Source organism: Molothrus ater, chromosome 17, assembly GCF_012460135.2.
Source record: "Molothrus ater isolate BHLD 08-10-18 breed brown headed cowbird chromosome 17, BPBGC_Mater_1.1, whole genome shotgun sequence".
Lineage (NCBI taxonomy): Eukaryota > Metazoa > Chordata > Aves > Passeriformes > Icteridae > Molothrus > Molothrus ater.
The window spans coordinates 673,337-691,776 of NC_050494.2; the positions used below are offsets into that span (position 1 = coordinate 673,337).

The 18,440-nt window shown below is 52.2% G+C and overlaps 1 protein-coding gene across 1 annotated transcript in view; it reads left to right on the plus strand.

The window, feature by feature from the left end:
• CHD6 (chromodomain helicase DNA binding protein 6) overlaps window positions 1-18,440 on the plus strand; it is a 92,042-nt gene that overhangs the window by 31,206 nt on the left and 42,396 nt on the right. The window contains 2 exon segments of the mRNA XM_036395976.2: window positions 15,568-15,788; window positions 15,790-16,062. Of these exon segments, the coding sequence (XP_036251869.1) occupies window positions 15,568-15,788; window positions 15,790-16,062 (494 nt within the window).

Sequence of the window (18,440 nt, forward strand, 5' to 3'; positions counted from 1 at the left end):
ATCAGTACTGTAAGGTGATGAAGTCCAGGTAAATATTCCCCTGAATATTGTATGAATATAGTGTATGTATCAGTATGACTCCTTTTTGGAAACAGTTTACTATGAAGAGTCAGAGAAAAACATTCCAAACTTCTAAGCTTAATAATAAAGCTTTCCACTTACAAGTATATTCAGTAGGTTTCCTTTTGGTGTTGTCTCAGTAGCCTTCTAAGCTTTACAGCTTTATATTGTCAGTCTGGCTGGTTTACTATAGATTTGATAATTGTCATATAAACTAAAAATAGCCAATAGCCCCCATCCTTGAATAAAATATTTGCACAATTTTAAATGAACAAAACTTAATTTAGATTTGGAAATCCCATGACTGAAACTGTAAGATTTTTGGAAGAGAAAAATAAATACTTTAATGCTTCTTTTTCTTTGGAGGATATAAACAACCTGGAAAATTACTGTGAGTCCTGTATGGAAGAGAATTATTAAGTTGAACTACGATCCTTAAATATTAGAGTTTTCTGCTGAAATTCTAATCCACATTTGAAAAGGAAAGGATCCAGTGCTGCCAGTCATAACATGAGGACTAAATCTGTTGTAGGTATATACAAAAACCATTATTAGGATGGGCACTTGTCTCCATGGCAACCATTTGTCCTGTCTGATTCCTGAAAACCTTACCAAAGGAGCTTTTTAATGTTTCTCAATTCCATGGGTAGACTTTCTGGGTGTGCCCTGGGCGCTGGGCATCTGCACAGCCACGGCTACAGTGGGCTGCGGCAGCTGGATGGCCCCGCCTGCTGCCCCCCTCAGTCTCGGGGTTTCCCCAACATGGTTGTGACCACTCGGCTGTGCTGCTGCCTCTTCTTGCTGCTGCAGGCAGCAGCAATGGGATTGCGGCTGTGGCTGGAGCGGCCTCGGTGCCGGCCGGGATGGAGACCACGGTCGCAGCACTGGCTCGTCAGCAGCAGCTGGCTGGAGCGGCGGATCGGAGCTGCACCTTCCCCCCGCGTGGTGGTGGCAGCGCAGCCTCGTCACCGCGAAGGTGTGCTGCACAGAGGGCACGAGAAGGTCGCTGTCTCCCGCCCACCGGGCTCCCCCTGTCCCAGTGCAGTGGTGGCTGTTCAGGGCTCCCCAAGATTGCGTCACTCGGTGCAGCTGGACCCGCCAGGGTCAAATGGAAAACTGCAGCACAGCGCTGACTCGATAATGGCAAAGGCGTCATCTCTTGTGTGTGTGTCGAGTCCCTTACCAGCGTGTAAGGGACAAGGGGTGGTTCCAGCTCTGCTAGTGGCGACAGCAACGCTTGCGGCACTGGGACTTTGGGATCCCCCGTCCTGCCGCTACTTCTGGGAAGGACGTTGGAATGGCGTCCATAGGCGATGGGTATGGGTATCCCTGGTGATGTATCTCCAGGGTTCGCCCACGGGTCACAGCGGTTATTGGGCAAGCCCAATGGAAGCTAGGTCGTAGGTGCAGTTTCAGAGCCAAGCCAGCCAGCCCTGGGAGGAGGCGCTCCAAGCACATCTGGGTGGTGAAGGACGTTTCGGTGTGCATTTGGGTAGCTGCAGGGCGCTTCGCGGCTGCGAGGGCCGCACGCCGCTGCGGTGCGGCTGTAGAGCCAGTGAGGTCGGGCATGGCTGCACAGTGCTCGCCTGACATGCACCGAGCACAGCAGGGCTCGGTGGCAGACGAGGCTCCACGGCTTGACGTGGCTTTGCAGTGGCTCGCCGCGACATCGCAGCGCTCGGCTGCGGCGCTCTCCGCTGGTGAGGCGTCCCAGCACGGGACGGCCTCGCGATGTGGCACGGTTTCACAGCGCAACGCAGCTGCCTTGCCCGCCCTCCTGTCCCACGCGTCTGGTGCGACACCCCTGCCTCCCGCTGCCTCACCCAGTGCCCTGTCTTTGTGCATGCCTGAGTGGGCGGAGCCTGCAGCGTCCCCACCACCATCGTCCAACTCATCTTTTAACTGTCGCAGCAAATCCAATACAAGTCTCTAGGGCCTTATAATGTCCATACTGTCCGTAGCAGTTTCCAGAGCCTGTTCCACAAGTCTCCCAGGGCTTTATAACATCCATAACAGCTTGTTATCCAGAACCTGTTCTACAAAATTTACCCTCATTCAGATAAAAAGAGGGTGGTCCATACCTTTATCACATGGTCTTCTTTCACTGAAGCCCATGCTCCTATGTTTCCTGGCGGCTTGTTCTATTTACAAAGGGTCCGGACCAATGAGGCTTTCCCCATCACTCTTCGCAGCTTTCCGTGCTGCTTGAAGCTATACCTGCTGCTCCACTGGGAATACAATGGCTCTGCCCACTGCTCTCCGCAGCTCCACAGGCTGCAGGCAGCTTTCCCCGCTGCCCTCTCTTCCTGCTCTACCCGTGGCAGTTGTGGTATCACGTCAGAGGTCACCGCTTGTTGCAGTTTTGGAGACAGGCGCGCGACAGAACACACCAGAGTTCATGTGACAGCAGCCAAAGTTTATTGTTTGGCGCCTCCTTTTATAGGGGCTTCAAATGTCCTGTGCTTACACACCTGATTGGTTGGGATCTTAACACCACCCAGCTCACTGGCCGATGATATGTCTGCATTTGTAATGGAGTGGGATTTGCTGGGGTCCCCTGTTTGAATTTGAATCCGACCTATCATTGTCATACCCGAGGACTCGTTTACCTCTATTTTCTAACAAACTTAGGCTGGTCGAGATGTTATGGCCAATTTACCTGTGCAGCTTCAGACCACCTGTAGCTGTCACATCATGGTGCTGCATTGCCACGGGAGAAAAGTATGGGGACCTGGTTGCCCCTGGCACTAAGGTGCTGCTAAGAGCTGGACTTGCAACTGCAGCCCCTCTGATCAGGCCTGCTGTGGGGGACTTGCTTAGAAATGACCCCTCCCTCAGCCCATCCTCCCTGTGGGCTGCAAGGTGAGTGCCACTCATGCAGGGTCCTCCCTGCTGCAGGGGCACAGGCCTGGGGACACAGCCAGCCCAGCCCCAGCACTGCACCTGGGGCTGCTTGTGGGGAGACATGGCTCTTCTCGTCCTTGCTTGGCCCGTCTTTGTCCCCATAGCAGCTGTTCCCTGGTCACGGTCATAGGGCTTGCAGCCCACGGCAAGTTCCCGCATCCTCTCCAGTCTATTGCTGCTGTCATTGCTGCTTGGCAGAGGCTGGTTTGTTTACTTCCCTCTGCTGCTGCAGGGCTGGCAGCGTCCAACAAATCTCTCAGCGGGGCCTGGGCTGTTCCTGGGGCTCTGAGGAGATGGCGTGTGTTCTGTGCAAGCCCCAGACGTGCCGCTTCTTGCCGAGACTGTGGCTGCCATGTTGGTCTTGGCTGGTGGGTTTCAGGCAGCTGAGCTGTGGTGATAACTGTGGCTGGGCTCTTACCGTGGCTCAGCAGAGCAGATATCCCCAAGCTTGTCCCCGAGAGTTTCATTCTGGCAGCTTTGTTGCTCTGAGCAGCCCCAGGGTAGGCTCAGCCTTCTGGAGGGGTGAATAGAAGGATGGAGTGCCTCAGATTCAGCAGTCTCATCATTGTGAATTTTTTTTGTGTTGTGTCTTGCAGAAATAACATTCATCCCAGATTTGATGATAATGAAAATACAGAAAAAAGAAAAGCAGGTTTGTGACCCTCTCTCCTTCTCCCAGTTCAGCTCTCAAGGCCTGAGGACCATGTCCCATGTGGAAATTGTTGCAACTGATGTGTGGTGCGCAAGTGTTGTCTTGAATTTCCAGGCAGGGGTGCAGCTCAGGTCAAATTTCAAGGAGCTGAGCTGCACCCCAGAGTGGGTGAGTCTGATGGGACCATTGAACAAGGTGGGGTTTATCTTCAGCAGTGGAAATGCTCTTAATGCTGCCTCAGTCGAGGAACAGCCCTTCTTTTTGTCTCAAAGTCCACAGTATTGGTTCTTGCTGTAATCTCCTCACAAAACCACGTTTGCTGTGATTGCTGCTGCTAACATGATACACCACGACTAATACCAGCTGGGAGGTTCAGGAAGATCATGTCTGGGAGCTGTGAGAGCTTGGACAGGGGGGAATTTTCTTCCCTTACTCATAAAATATCCCATCTCACAAAGCTATCATTTCTGTATTGCTGCATTGGATCATAACAGCCTGCTGCTCCCAGAGGAGATTTATGAGCCAGTGGTCTCTGTATTAAGTGTGTGCAGGGGAAGAGCCTGACTGGTGACACTGTGCTGAGGGGAAAGGACCTGTTACATGCATGGAGAGCCACTCTGCCTGTGGGGCTGAAATATAGCTGGAGGTATAAAACAAACTGGTCTGCCTGGAGCTAATTTGTGTCCGTGCTGCTTTTAATGGGAAACCATTCAAGTGAGCACTGAGCAAAGGGATAAATCTGCTTGAGAGCACAAGCCTGTGCCATTTCTAACCAGTGCTGAAGCAGCATGTGATACTCAGGGCACCCCAGATCACACTGCCATGGCAGGTTAATGGGAGGAGGAAGGGAAGGAAGTGTTTTGAAGAGGTCAGTGTACTGTTCTGGGCTTCCAGCAAGGCAAATGCTGCAGATATTGAAAGGTGTGTGTTTGGAGCACCAGTACTGTAGGAAGTAATGAGTTTAGCAGTGTGTCCTGAAGATACTGTGAAGAAGAAGAGCCAGCCTCAAGGTGAGGAAGAGGAGCAAGGGATCACGGAAGGTCTTGTGTACCAGCATGGCTGGATTGCTCCAGATAGGGCAGAGCAAAGGCCTCTGGAGGAGAGCAGGATGCTTTGGGGTGTGGGTTGGTGATCTCCCTCCTCTGATAGAAAAGCCCAGGTAAGAAATTGATGCCACTCATTGGGCTAATATAGCATGTTTGGGTGTTCTGGAGTGGGATTACTGATATGACATGGGGTTTAAGCATGGCAAAACCATCCTCCCCCACCATTTGGAGATTTTAGAGGACTCAGCTGAAAATTGTTTTCTATAGCTGTTGCTGCAGATAAAATCTGGGAGGGAGATAAAGGCATGTGGTGTGAGGAAGGAGGGATAGAGTTCCAGCTGCTCATCTCCTGAGATCTCTAAGCCAGCAGCAGTCTAGGAGAAACCTTGCAGCATGTCATGGGGTGGGGTGCAGCATTCCCAAATGCAATGTGTGGAAGAAAGCCTGGCCAAGCAGGGCTCCTGCAGGGATTCTGGGTGCCAGGTTGAGGTGGTGAAGGGGTAGGTGGCTCCCTGTAATGCTCAGATAAGCAGCACTGGAGGCAAAACTTGCATCACTCTGGACACCTGAGCCGAGGAGTGCCCACACATTGTAAACAGACTTCTCATGGCACCAAGAGGGGCTGTTGCCTTCCATTGAGCAGTCTCTCTGGAGAAGATGAGATTCTTGTGTGGTTCCAAGGCGCTCAAAAGTCATGTGTTTCCCTGGCAGCCTCTCACCTGCAGAAGCTCTATGTTGGTCATCATAAGGGTGTAGGATCAGGCCCATGGATGAAGAGGTTGGCAAAATGCTGGTACTCCTCATATTGGTCGGGGATGGCAGGATGTTGTGGTGTTGATGTGAGAGTCCTCAGGACAAAGTGAGAGATGAGAACTGACTCCCAAGTTCTCAGAAGGCTGATTTATTATATTATGATATTATATTAAAAGAAAATTATATACTAAAACTGTACTAAAGAAAGAGAAAGGAGACATCAGAAAGCTAGAACAAGAATGATAACAAAAACTCATGACTGACCAGAGTCCCAATGGACTAGGACTGGTGAATAAGTTAAAACAATTCACATGCTGGGTGAACAATTCTCCAAATCACATTTCAGAGGAGCAAAACATGGAGAAGCTGAGGCTTCTCATCTTGCCAGGAGAAGAAATCCTGGCCAAGGGATTTTTCAGAAAATATCATGGTGACAGCAGGGGAACTGTCAACTGCCTTAGGGAAAAAATATTGGATGTGCTCTTTCCTTTCCCTAGTCTTTGGCTGTCCTAGGCCAGTGCTTTGTCTTCCCTTTGTCCACTGCCAGTGGATTAGGAATCTGGGCTGGAGAGATGGGGTCTCAAAGTGGGCTGTCTGGGAAGGAGCTCGTCTCTGTGCTCCCTTGGTGCCCCCTGTAGCAGTGCTTCTGTTCCTGTGCAAATTATGATGGGTTGGGTTACAGGGCACTGCCAACTGGTTCACTCATGTGAGGGGCTGTTGTTAGCAAAGGCAGGGGCTGTGTTTCCACAACTCTTTTTCCTTAGTGATGCACAAAAATCTGGTACATTTGTCATCAAGCTGTGACTAACTCGTGAAACCTGTCACTTGTCTCATGACGCTTACAAGTTTTCATGCCAGGGTGCCTTGTCTGCTGGTGGAGGTGGGACAGGACTGCCTGGTTACCCCCGAAAGCCATGACAAATGATGGATTTCCTTTGAGGGCTCAGCACCATCATTCCCTGGACTGTCTCTCCTGTCTGTGTCCTGCTTGTCCCTGGGCATTGAAGGGTCTTTTCTATTCTTTATTTCTGCCAAACTCTGACTTGTTAAATAGCCAGATAAATAATGAGCTAAAATAAATGCAGTTATCCTACAGTGCCTCTAAATCTCCTTATTCTACAGCCATGAAAATGCTCCCATCCTGCATGGACTGTGAGAGCAGAGCAGAATTGCATTGAGACAGAGAGGTGGAAAGTCCTGTGACCCTTCAGCCTTCTCCTGGAGGGGTCTTCTGACTTTCCAGCCTGGGCTTGGAAGTGGCAGGAATGGCTGGATCCCCTGCAGTCTGCAGACAGCAGTGGGAGGCATTGGGAACAGCCCAGGGCTGCAGGTATCTTGTGGCTGCTGGGCAGCCCTTGCAAGAGGGAGACCCTGGGAGCATCTAGGGGAGCTCTGCTTGCCTTTGCTTCAAGCCCTCACTGCATAAAATGAAGGACTTTCCTGAATTTTATGGGTCTGTTTATGTGAAAGAGAGCTTTGCTGTCTCATATCCTGCAAATGCAGCTGGGGGTTTTTACCAGAGTTCCCCGAGGCTGGGGCAGGCTCCTGAGCAGTGGGAGCAGCACGGGGGGGTGGGGCTGTCCAAGCCCGAGGGCGCTTGAGCTCTGTCCCAGGCTGTCTGTGGCCTTTTTTGTCATGGTGACACTGTCAGGTCTGATGACCCCCTGATGCTGGGGTGGAGTTTTGGGCACTCACTCTGTAAGGGTGAAGAGCAGGGGAGCAGTGAGCTGCCAGGGTGCCCTTCTCCTGCACACACAGCCACAAGTGCTGGGTCTCCCCCAAGCTCGAGGGCTACACAGGTTTTCGTCCTGAGTGGGGAGGACAGCCTGGACAGCCCAGGCCAGCAGCATTGCCCTCTGCCCCACCCATTCCCTCTGCTAGGGTGGTGGGGACGTGTGTGTCCCCTGCCAGGGCTGGCCCTGTCACCGGACAGAGCTTCAGAGCTGTAGTTGTTGAGAGCTGCATTGTGGTGGAGCATCTTGGGAACAGAGCCAGGCCCCACCTCCATTGCACACATGCCATGGTGACTGCAGAGTCTGCTCAGAGACATGATGGAAGGTGGCACTTGTTTATTTTTAGCTTCTTGTTGCATTGGATTAAGAGCTGGAAACAAGGGGTGCAGACACTGTGAACCTGAGCACAACAGCCCATGCTGTACACAGCGCTGGTGGGGATGGGGCTGCTGGAATGTTTGTGTTTGGCTCACCAGCCTGCCAAAACCCTCTCTGTGAAAGAAGCTGCCTGTTCTGCTCCTGTTGGGCTCTGCAGCCAGCTGTGTGGATAGACTGGGCTGGAGGGGCCAGCCTGACCATCTCAGGGGAGGCAGAGCTGTGTCGTGCTGCCCATCCTGGAGTGGCAGGCTGGCTGGTGGCTTTGGTTAGTGCTGAGGGGGAAATTGCCAAAGGGGGGGGTGTGCAGCCCCCAGGCATCAGTCTCTGCCTAAAGAGCATGGAAACCTTTATGACCCCTGCAGTCAGGGTCCCTGTGGACTCTCCTCATACAGAACAGATCTCTGTGGGGTTTGATACATGCCCTAGACCCAAATGCAGGCTTCTGCAGAGCTCTCCTGGTGTGCTGCAGGAAAGCTTGGCCAAGCATGCAACAAACAGGGCTTGAATGGTCCCAGCAGCTGGGAGCAAGGTGGCATGTGCTGCTGGCTGTGGTCACACTGCCTGGTGAAGCTGTGTTGTGTGGATGTCGTCTGAGCCTGGTTGCCAGAGGAGGTGGATCTGCTCTTGGTGTTGTGACCATTGGAAGAGCTCATCTGTGACCTTCTTACTAGACAGAGCTGCCGTTCAGATCCTGAGGCTGTGGCAGAGCTTTGCTCTGCTGGGAACACTGCTCTTGGAGAGGAAAGCCTGCAGGATGGATTATGGGCTGGGCATGAAGCTTTTGGTCTTTTCTCCTTCCCGCACCCAAACTCCCAAACTCATTGGGTAGTGCAGGGTTTAGAATATGGATCAGGCTCCAGCACCCAGCAGTGTGGATGCAACATCTCCTTCATCCCCATCACATCTCCTGGCAGTGCTGGCATGTGACTTCTACCATGTGGGTCCAGAGGAGCTTCTCTGCTCCTGCCTCTCACAGTTGTTGTTGTTGTTGTTGTTGTTATTATTATTATTATTGTTATTGTTGTTATTATTATTGCTGTTGCTGCTGAAAGTGCATAAGCTGTGTAAATCAGCACTTCCTTTGTGGGGCAGCAGTTCCCTCTTTCTGCTGTTATTCCCCTTGCAGGTACCTGTTGTAGGCAGGTGAGGCTATGGGTTTCGTCCCTGGCTCACCATGGGCAGTCCCACTGGCCTTGCCCTAAGCAGGTGTGGAGCAAACACTGCTGAATTTCACTGCTCCTCAGCTGCCATGCATGTGCCATGTGCCATGCTGTTAACTGTCCCTTTGCATGCCTGTACACCCAGCTTTGCTGGGGGGCTTGCAGAGGATCCGGGGTGCTGTGTGAGCCTCGTGGGCTGGAGCAGCCAGTGCATCCCACAGGCTCAGCAGCTGGGGGAGGGAGCTCTTTGAGTAACAGGGGCAGGAGCTGCTTTGCCTTCTACCTCCTGGTGGTGTTTTCCACCAAATCCTGAATAAAAAATTGGCATTCAAATTGAGACTATAAATGAAACAAAACAATTTTAAGTTAAGGAAACACACCACACCATTAAGGCCCACCCTGACCTTGGCTTTGCCCCAGAATGGGGTCTTACAATTTTAAGTGCACTCTGTTAGCCTCCGCAGCTCTCTGGGGAGTTTTTAAACACTTTTTTCTCCTGGCTTTCTATTTGACAGTAGTTAGACACATGGAACAAGACTTCCTGCTCCAGCTGATGCTGAAGGACTGTATGAAATGTAATTTATAGAAGATTCCTCTGTGAATAAAAAAAAAAATCACAAAGTGTATTCTGGAAATGTGAATTTATTACAATCATCACCAAAAAAAATCCGGTGGAGAGACAGTGCAAAAAGCATAGTTCTAGGGATAAAAAGTGTTCTGGGGAAGCAGAGCGTGCTTGGATTGTTTTACCAGAGGTTCAGAGATGGGCATCCTCTACCAAAATGTGGAAGTCATCATCTTTACTTCTTCTCCACTCCAAAATACCCAGAAACAACAAAGCTGCTTGCTTAGGGATACATGTAAAATGAGTATGTAGAATGGGCAGTTGAATGGAAAATTATGTTTCTATTTAGTTTAAGAAAGTGATAGTAAGAAAAAGGATGCATACTCTGTGAATCTAAAAGTAACCCTGTAGCAAGGCAGGGCATCACATTAGGAATCGCTGAAGACATGGAGTCTAATAACAGATCTTTTTCCAACTCTTTTGGGATTTAAAAAGTCTTTAAGAGGAGTCACAGAGTAAATAGGGTGAGATCAAGTGAGGGCTCATGGAAAGTGAGTGTTGGCAGAACAGCTCAGTTAAATAGGCTCTCTACCCAGAGCCATCTCTGATGCCAGAGGCATCAGAAGGTTGCCCTGAAAGGGTGTGGCAAAGACATTTTTGAACAAAGTCCCATAAGCCACCTGTTTTGATGGTCTTTACTCTGGAATTGTAAAGGAACACTGAGATTTGGGAATTGCTAATAGTGTTGGAGCCATCACCCATTAGGGCCATGGAAGGGGAAAGGGGAGTAAATGTGAAACTAAAGGTCAATAGATTCACTTAGGTATTGAGTAAATAGTTAGGAACTATAATAATTAAGCACTTTGTTTCTGAAAATACTACACTGGTGAATAGTCAACATGACTTTTGCAAAGCAGAGTTAGTCCTTGCAATTTCTTGGGGGTTTTAAAGATAACTGGCTCACAGGGCTGAAGTTGGGCTGGGCTGGTGCAAGGCTCACGGGCTCCCAACCAGCAGCTGAGGAGGTTTCTCACCAAATGCTTGTAAACACATGAAGTGTTGTCCTGATGAAAGGTCTTTCTGTAAAATAGTGACTGGTTGAAGCTAAATACAGGGAAGATGCTGCTGCTTTCACAGCATAAATAGGGGAAGAAAGGTGCTGGTTGATTCCTGCAGTCACCTGAGCTGCTGAAATGGAGAGGGAGGCTGAAAAGTTGAGGAAAGTCTCAAGATGTTCCTGGTAGTATGGGAGAACCAGCCATGCATGTGTCATCACTGGGGGCTGTCCCTGCTCCTGGAGAAGACTGTAAAGCACTGGCAGAGTTTGGCATCTGCCTACAGGTTGTTCCAGTGTGCATTCCATGGTTTGTAAAGGGAAAAGGAAGAGAGCAGAAGCCCTCGTACTATTCTGTGGTACCTCTGATGCTATGTGCTTCCTACTGCCACCCCACAGGCAGTGGGGTTGGAAGAAGCTCTGGGCAGGATAAGACAGGTGGCCTGAGAGCTGGCACAGCCTACCTGTGAGGAGAGGGTGACGTGTCACCTATGCCTTAGCTGGGCCAAGAGAGCTCTGCAGGAATGGCAAAACTGAATTGTACAGAGCATGTGACAAGGAGACCCCCTCACACCTGAGAAGTAGAAGCCACTTAGGAGGGCAGCAGGATTTAACCAAAATGAGTGGTTTTCCCCAATATCTTAGGAGTATTACCTAATGAGTACTACAAAGTACTGAATGCCCCCAGCTGCATTGGCACCCAGGGTTACAGGTGTGGGTGCAGCCTGTGCTGGACCAGCCTGGGCAGATGGCAGACAGAGATACTGCCTGCCCTGCCCCACCCCTGCCCCCTCAGGGTCAGCATTGCCCAGAGCAGCTCCCAGCTGCTCGGAGCAACCCAGAGCAGCCTGCCTTACCCTGCTGCAGCATATCCCAAGGCTGTGATTTGCCAGGTTTAGGCTCCTGCATGTGTTCCTCTCCTGCGAAGGGGATCTGAGTATGGTGGTATGTCAGTGCTGGCCATGGCTGCAGACACAGTGACCAGTAGCCCAGTCACAGCAGTGGGCAGCCTGTTGGCTCATGGACACCTGCATCTCAGGCCACTCAGGTCAAGGTTGCTGCTGCAGCAGAGTTCCCTGCAGTGAGTGCTGTGTCCCCACCAGTGTGATCCCAGCCCTTCAGGCTGTCACCCTTTGGAGACACCCTTGTGGCACAGGGACAGCAGCCGATGTTCCAGCAGCAGCTGCACAGGGACACTGAGCTCCTGCCTGCCATGAGGAAGCAGCCAGGCTGCTGCAGGCAGAGCACTGAGGGTGCTTTGGAGCCATGCAGGAGCAGAACCTGGCTCTGCTTTCTTAGGCTTTTCCTGTTGACGAGAAGCCAGGATAAACTGAACCTCATCGAGGGGTAGTAGAAAAATCCCATTCCCTGGCTCGTGGCAGTGCACCAGGCTCTCACTGCAGACTGTACTTGGCAGCAGAGTCCTACATGCATGGCCAGAGCTTGCTGTGGGCTTCAGGAGCATAACATGAAGCATTCTCCCCTCAAAATAGACCAGCTTTGGGAGTATGGTTTCTGTGCTGGCAGCACTTGGTGGGAAGCAGTCTGGTCTCCCTGCCTCTCTGTCTGTGTGCTCCCTGTGTGAGCCCTGGCTGTGTGCCTGGGTCCCACAGGCTGGCATTTGATGGCCTGTTCGTGGTAGGGCCTGCACCAGAGGCTTCTAGTTGCTCCAGATGGAAGCAGTCGCTGCTGACTGGGACCAGCACTGTTCCTGGGACACGGCAGGCTGGGACACCTGATGCCCACAGGGATCCCAGGCCAAGGTGCTGACACTGAGTGTTAAGGGAAACAGACTTCCAGCTCTTCAGGGAGATCGTCAGTGGGATTCCCTGGGAGACTGCCCTCTGGGACAAGGAAGTGGAACAGAGCTGGCAGATCTTTAAGGACGTCTAGATTGGGTATCAGTCCCAGTATTGGTCCAGACCGGGGCAGGAACAGATCGAGAGCAGCCCTGACGAGAAGGGTTTGGGGGTGCTGGTGGATGAGAGGCTGCACATGCCCGACCGTGTGTGCTGGCACCCAGAAACCAACCATGTCCTGGGCTGCATCAAAAGAAGTGTGGGCAGCAGGTCAAGGGAGGGGATTCTGCCCCTCTAGTCCCCTCAGGTGAGGCCCCACCTGCAGTGCTGCATCCAGCTCTGGAGTCCTCAGTGCCAGACAGACACGAACCTGGTGGAGCCAGTCCAGAGGAGGCCACCAGGTTAATCAGGGGGATGGAGCACCTCTCTTAGGAGGAAAGGCTGAGAGAATTGGGTTTGTTCAGCCTGGAAAACAGGAGGCTTAGGGGGTGACATAATTGCAGCCTTCCAGTTCCTAAGGAGGGCTTAGGAGTGGAGTGATACCAAAAAGAGTGATACCAAAATTGTCTGGATAGAAACTTTGTAACACAGTTTTGAGTATTAGAAGCAGACATTCTTTATTGCAGCATGCTGGTCACTCAGGGGGATCCTTCCTCCATTCCAGTGGGATGAGTGTTGGGTGAACAGGGATTTTATCATGCACACTGATTACATGTTCCCACACATACATATACATATACATATACATATACATATACATATACATATACATATAACATATATCCCCGCTTCCTTGGCTTTATTTTACATAGTTGCACATCTTACCAGAAGTCCTTACACGGTTCTTTGGGGTCCACTTGGACAACTTCATTTGGGATCCAAATGGACAACTTCTGGTGTCCATTTTAGGTGGCTGTTCCTCAACCCCTGCTTTTGAGTGAATGCAATATCGTTGTTTTGCCTACTTCTACTCTGTCAGCCTTGTAGAGCTGAGCTGGCATCCTGCTTGCACTTCACATGATTTTTGTTTGCCTAAGTTGCATTCTTTATCTATTTCTACAAGGCTGTGCTGTTGTGTTCTACTGTCCTTGACAAAAGTAAATGTTGTTCTGTTCTACTGCTCTTATCAAGTGAGTAAAATGCTGTTCTGTTCTACTGTCCTTATCAAGGGTACTACATAAAGGGAACTTACAAGAGAGATGGAAGGGGACTTTTTACAAGAGCATATGGTGACAGGACAAAGAGGAATTGATTCAAACTGAAAGAGAGTAGGTTTAGATTAGATATTAGGAGGAAATACACAAATATATATATATATAATATTAGATATTAGGAGAAAATTCTTTGCTGTGAGGGTGGTGAGGCACTGGAAGAGGTTGCTCAGACAAGCTGAACAACCCCATCCCTGGGGGTGTTCAAATCAAGGTTGGATGGGGTTCTGAGCAACCTGGTCTAGTGAAAGTTGTCACTGTACACGGCAGGGTGTTGGAAGTAGATAATCTGTAAGGTCACTTCCAACCCAGGCCATTCTATGATTCTAAATTGTTACAGCTGGTCCCCATCTTGCAAGAGCTGAGGAATGCAAAGGCTGGGACTGATCCTGTTGGGCAGCCAGTGGTCTCAGAAGCAGCATCAATAGTGCTGATTTTCTCCTGGTCCTGAAGAGGTTCCCTTTAATTCCTAAAGTGCCCTGTGATGGCTACTCCATGTGGCAGGATGGCTGCTCCCCCATCCCAGGCTGCTGGGGCAGACAGCAGCAGCAGCCAGGGCTGGAGGTGGCTGCATGTGGGGAAGGATGGTGGTGCAGCCTGCTTGACCAACACCAGCCAAGCCTGCAGCCCCACTCGTGGGTGGCTCCAGGGGCATCAGGGGTCTTTCCACTTGCAGTCTGTTTCATTTAATGCTGCCATCTAACCCAAATCAGAAGTTCAAGTGTTACAGAGCACCCTGTGCCTAGACAACCCTGGATGGGCTCTAGCCCTCAGCCTGTAAGTTGTAAAGATTTGCATTCTCTCCCACATCTCTGAGGTGTCTTGAGGGACTGGATGGTGCTGAGGTTCTGCAGAGCGAGGGCATTGCTGCCAGAGGCACTGGCACCTCCATCTCAGCACCAGGGAAGGGGCTTGTGAAGGAAGCAGTATCCCTGGCCTGGGGCAGCTGTGCATGTGAGGTGGCAGGGCAAACAGTGCCCCCGTACCCACAGGCAGAGGAGATACTGCCTGGCACTTCCTGGGCCACTCACCAGCTGCCCCACAGGTTCCCTATGAGGAGCTGACACCTCCAGGCTGTGGGAAGGGCCCATGTCTTGTCTCATGGCACAGCCACCAGCCCCCAGTTGCAGGATCAGCTTTCCAGCCCCGTTCTGTGCCGCTGGGCCTGGTCTGGCACTGCCCTACCAGCCCCCTAGTGATGAGCAAGCCCAGCAGTGGCCACTGCTTCCCTCTGGGCATGGCTGAGCCGTGTGTTAGGAGGAGCTGGGGCACTGGGGATGGAAACTGACTGGTAGAGCAGCTGAAATGGAGCCTGACATGTTCCTCTCCCCATCTGTGCAGCACACAGCTGGGTTTCTGCCTGCTCCTTTGTGCATCCCTTGCTCTCTCTTGCTCTGGCAGCTGCTGCAAGGGATGTTTCCAGTTCCCACTGAGACTTGTCACCCACAGCTCCCTTCTTCCTTGGGCTGTCCCCTGCCTGCCCTGCCAGCCTGGGCTGCTCTTCTGGAGTGAAGGCTGCTGCACACTGAGCCTGGGTCCTCACAACAGGCACTCCTAATGCTGCTCGAGTAGAGTGGGGCCCTCGAGTGCTGCTGTGGCCAAGCATGCCCAGGAGGCTGCTCAATTCCTTTCAGTGTTCAGTGCTGGAAAGTGCACAGGAAATGAAGGAAGTGCTGAAGGAGGAAGAGCAGCTCTTCTCTCCTGGCCTGGAGGGAGCCCTGGCACACAGCAGCTCCTGTGAACAGTGCTAGTCTAACCCTTCTCTTCTGCCTCAAGTTCTGCCCCAGATGGACCTGGGAACCCTATTTTTGTTTCTGTAGGCTGCTAGATATCCCTAATTCCCTCTCCTTGCCCTACTGAGACAATCTCTGGCACGAGGCAACAGGCAGGAAGTGCTGTGAGTGCACAGGTTGCTCTTGACTTAGCCAAGTGAAGTCTGGAGTGTTTGATCGAAGGCAGAACAGTGTTTGAGGCACACACTGGGGCCAGCCACCTCGGCTTGGACCTGCATGGGCTGGGGGGAGCCAAAAGGCCTCTGTCTGTCAGCCTCTGTTGGGCAGAGACGGGGGGGGTCCACTTATTGAGCTGTGTCTGCTCATGGTGGCTGTTATAGCCATGGTCCCCAAATGCTGAGGGATGCTGCCATGCTGCACTGGGTACTTGGAGCCTCGTGGGGCTGCAGTTCCCCCGGGGCACCTGCTGTTTGTAGCTGTGCCATTTGCTTCACCTGGCGCTTTGCGTTCTCTCCACAGCCGCCAAGCTTAAAAGCACTGAGCCTCTCCCCAATGTCGTCTGCCTGGGAGTGCAGGACGCAGGACACCTTTGCCAGCAGTGAAGAGCAGGACGAGGTGCCACACCAGGTGACAGTGACAGCCACAAACACAAGTGGCCAGTGCCAGTGCCCGAAGGAGGAGCCCAATGGGGCTGCCCAGAAGCGGACAAGCAACCAGAACGGGATGCAGGACAGCGGGGGCACAGGGGGTGAAGAAGAAACGGAAGAAAAAGGATCTGGGAGAGCAGGAAGGGGGAGATAAAGCAGCTGTGGAGGTGAAACCAAAGAGGAGGAGAGAGCCTAAAGAACCAAAAGAGCCTAAAAAGGTGAAGGAGTCTAAGAAGCCGAAGGAGCCCAAGCAGAGGGAGGCGGCTAAGAAACCCCGTAAACCTCGGGAACCCAAAGCCCCGAAGGAGCCTAAAGACAAGAAGAGTGGCTCTGAGCCAGCCCCCAGATCAAGATCCAAGAAGAGCAGGTGGGTGGTGGTGTGGCGCTTTCCCTGTGCCTGCTGTGGACAGGGCTGTGGGCTTGCATGAGCTGCATCTGGGAGAGAGCAGCACCGGGTGTGCAGGAACTTGGTCTGAAGGCTGGATGTGCTGGTTGGGATGCCAGGATGAGCTCTCTGGCCATGCAGAGATGGGACAGGCAGGTGCTGTTTGGGGGATATGGCCCTGTGATCGAGATCCATAAGAGGACCAGAGAGTCTTGGCCTCTCCTTGGTCTGGCCTTTGTGCCGAACATCCTGGGGAAAAAGGGACTTAAGGGAGATGTCCCACCGGGACAGTGAAGTACTGTGTGGCAGAGGGCCTGTCATATATGATCTGGGGCCTGGGCAGAGGGTATGTGAGTGAGAAAAACCTGGCCCTGGACTGTGTGCAAATGAGGGACTCTGCACACCCAGGGCCAGCAGCCTGCCTCCCCTTGGCTTGGGTTTGGGAGGATGGTGGAGCAGATCCCATCCCCTCTCCCTCTCCCTCTCCTGGAAGACTTGTCCCTTCTGGCAGCTGTGGAGCTGTGCTGACAGTCAAAGCCAGCAGTGGAGGGAGGCCTAAGGACTCCCTTGTCCTGCACCGGCCAGCGCCACTGCCTCAGGTAATTCCTCAGCCTTTTAATTAACAGGCTGGTTGGCCAGAAGCTCTGGTTTCTTTTTAATGGAGATTGTGTGCAGGGAGCAGAGCAAGTCTCGCACTGATTTAGTTTGGTCTTCCAGAGCCCTCCTCCTTCAGAGCTCACTGAGAGCCAGATCCTGGAGAGGCCATGGCTGTGGAGCTGCCATTGGGGTGGCTTTCAGTGCCATTGGTATGGGCTGGTTATGGACAAGAGGAGGTGTGGGTTGCTCAGCAGGATGAGAGCTGGGTGCCATGTCCCCAGCAGATCCCTGAGCCGTGCAGTGCTGTCACTTGTGCTCTTCCTCGAGCCCAGGGCTCTGCAGATGTTCGTCATGAGTTGGTGAGCCAGAGCAGAGGGCTGGGCGGGCGGATGGGCAGGATGGGCGGATCAAGCGGTCACTGCTGGGAGGGGGAGGGAGGGGGAGGGCTCCTCCAGGCCCCAGGGAAGGCTGCAGCAGAGGGATAGAGGTGGAGAGGGAAGGAGATGGGCTTCCCTCCCAGGGAAGGGAAGGATGAAGCCCATGTGCATGCAGCATTGCACCCCAAGAAGGGTCCTGGGATGAGGGATGCCCCTATCTGATTTTCCTAATGACACTTCTGCTCCACCAGTAAGGACCTGCCATGCAGGAAGTTCACAGGGATCTGCCCCTGCAGCAGGGGAAACTACACCAAAGCAGGGGAACCTAGGGGAAGAGCAGGCCATGGAGGTTTGTGAAGGCATTCATGGCTCTTGTAGGTCCTTTGGCTGCCAGCAGTGCCTTGCATGGTGCTGACTGTTACAGACAGGGAAGCCCATGACTGTGCAACCTGTTGTGAGTAGCTGGTGGACACATCGCCCTGGCCAGAGATGGGGCTTGTGGCAGGGTAACCCCAGCTGCAGATTTGGAAACCCTGGCTCTCCTACTTGGGCACAGCAGGTTCTGGGCATACCACCGGAGACCGAAGGGCAGCCAACTTGCTGTGCTGGGTACCAGGAGAGCCCCAGTGGAGAGGCCACCCTAATGCAAACCACACAATGTAATATAACTGTAACACATCATGCAACCAGAAGAAACTGTGTGTGGGAATCTGGGAGTTCCACAAAGCTCTGTGCATTCCTTATGCTCTATCCCAGTATAGCCTGAGCCTGTGGTGCTTCCTCCCAATCATCTGTGCCTTCCAGGAGGGCCTAGTTCCAGCTCTGCTGCTTGGAAAGTCCAGCCCATGGGATTTGGGAGTGCAGTCCTCTTTACAACTTCCCTGCCTCTGTAGCCCGTCTTTGAGCCATTTTTCAGACTTGCTTTGGGCTCTGGGTCAGCCACCAGCACACCCCCCTGTGTGAGGGATGGCCATGGGTGTCAGGGTGGAAGCTCTGCAGGGTGCGGGGCTGTGTATCCCCCTGTGCCCCCTGGTCATGTGGAGCTGGGGAGGTGCCTGGGGGGCCCTGACAGCACAGGAAGGGGAGAGGTGAGCAGCAGGATTTGCTTAGTTTGTACTCTGTGCAGATGGAATGATTGCTGTGAGTCCTCTTAAGTGGCAGATAATGGTGGCATAATTTCTTCTAAATTATTTCTAATCATAGTCAATGACTGACTCATGAATGAAGCAGTTGCTAATTGTGACTTACAAATCAATATCTTGGGAGTTATTGCTTGGTGGTAGCACTGCTCACAGAGCATTTTCAGGGCCTCTAATTTAGGCATATATGCATGGCCAGGGCATTTTTGGCCTGAACAACAGATTTTTACCTTTATTTTTCACTAGT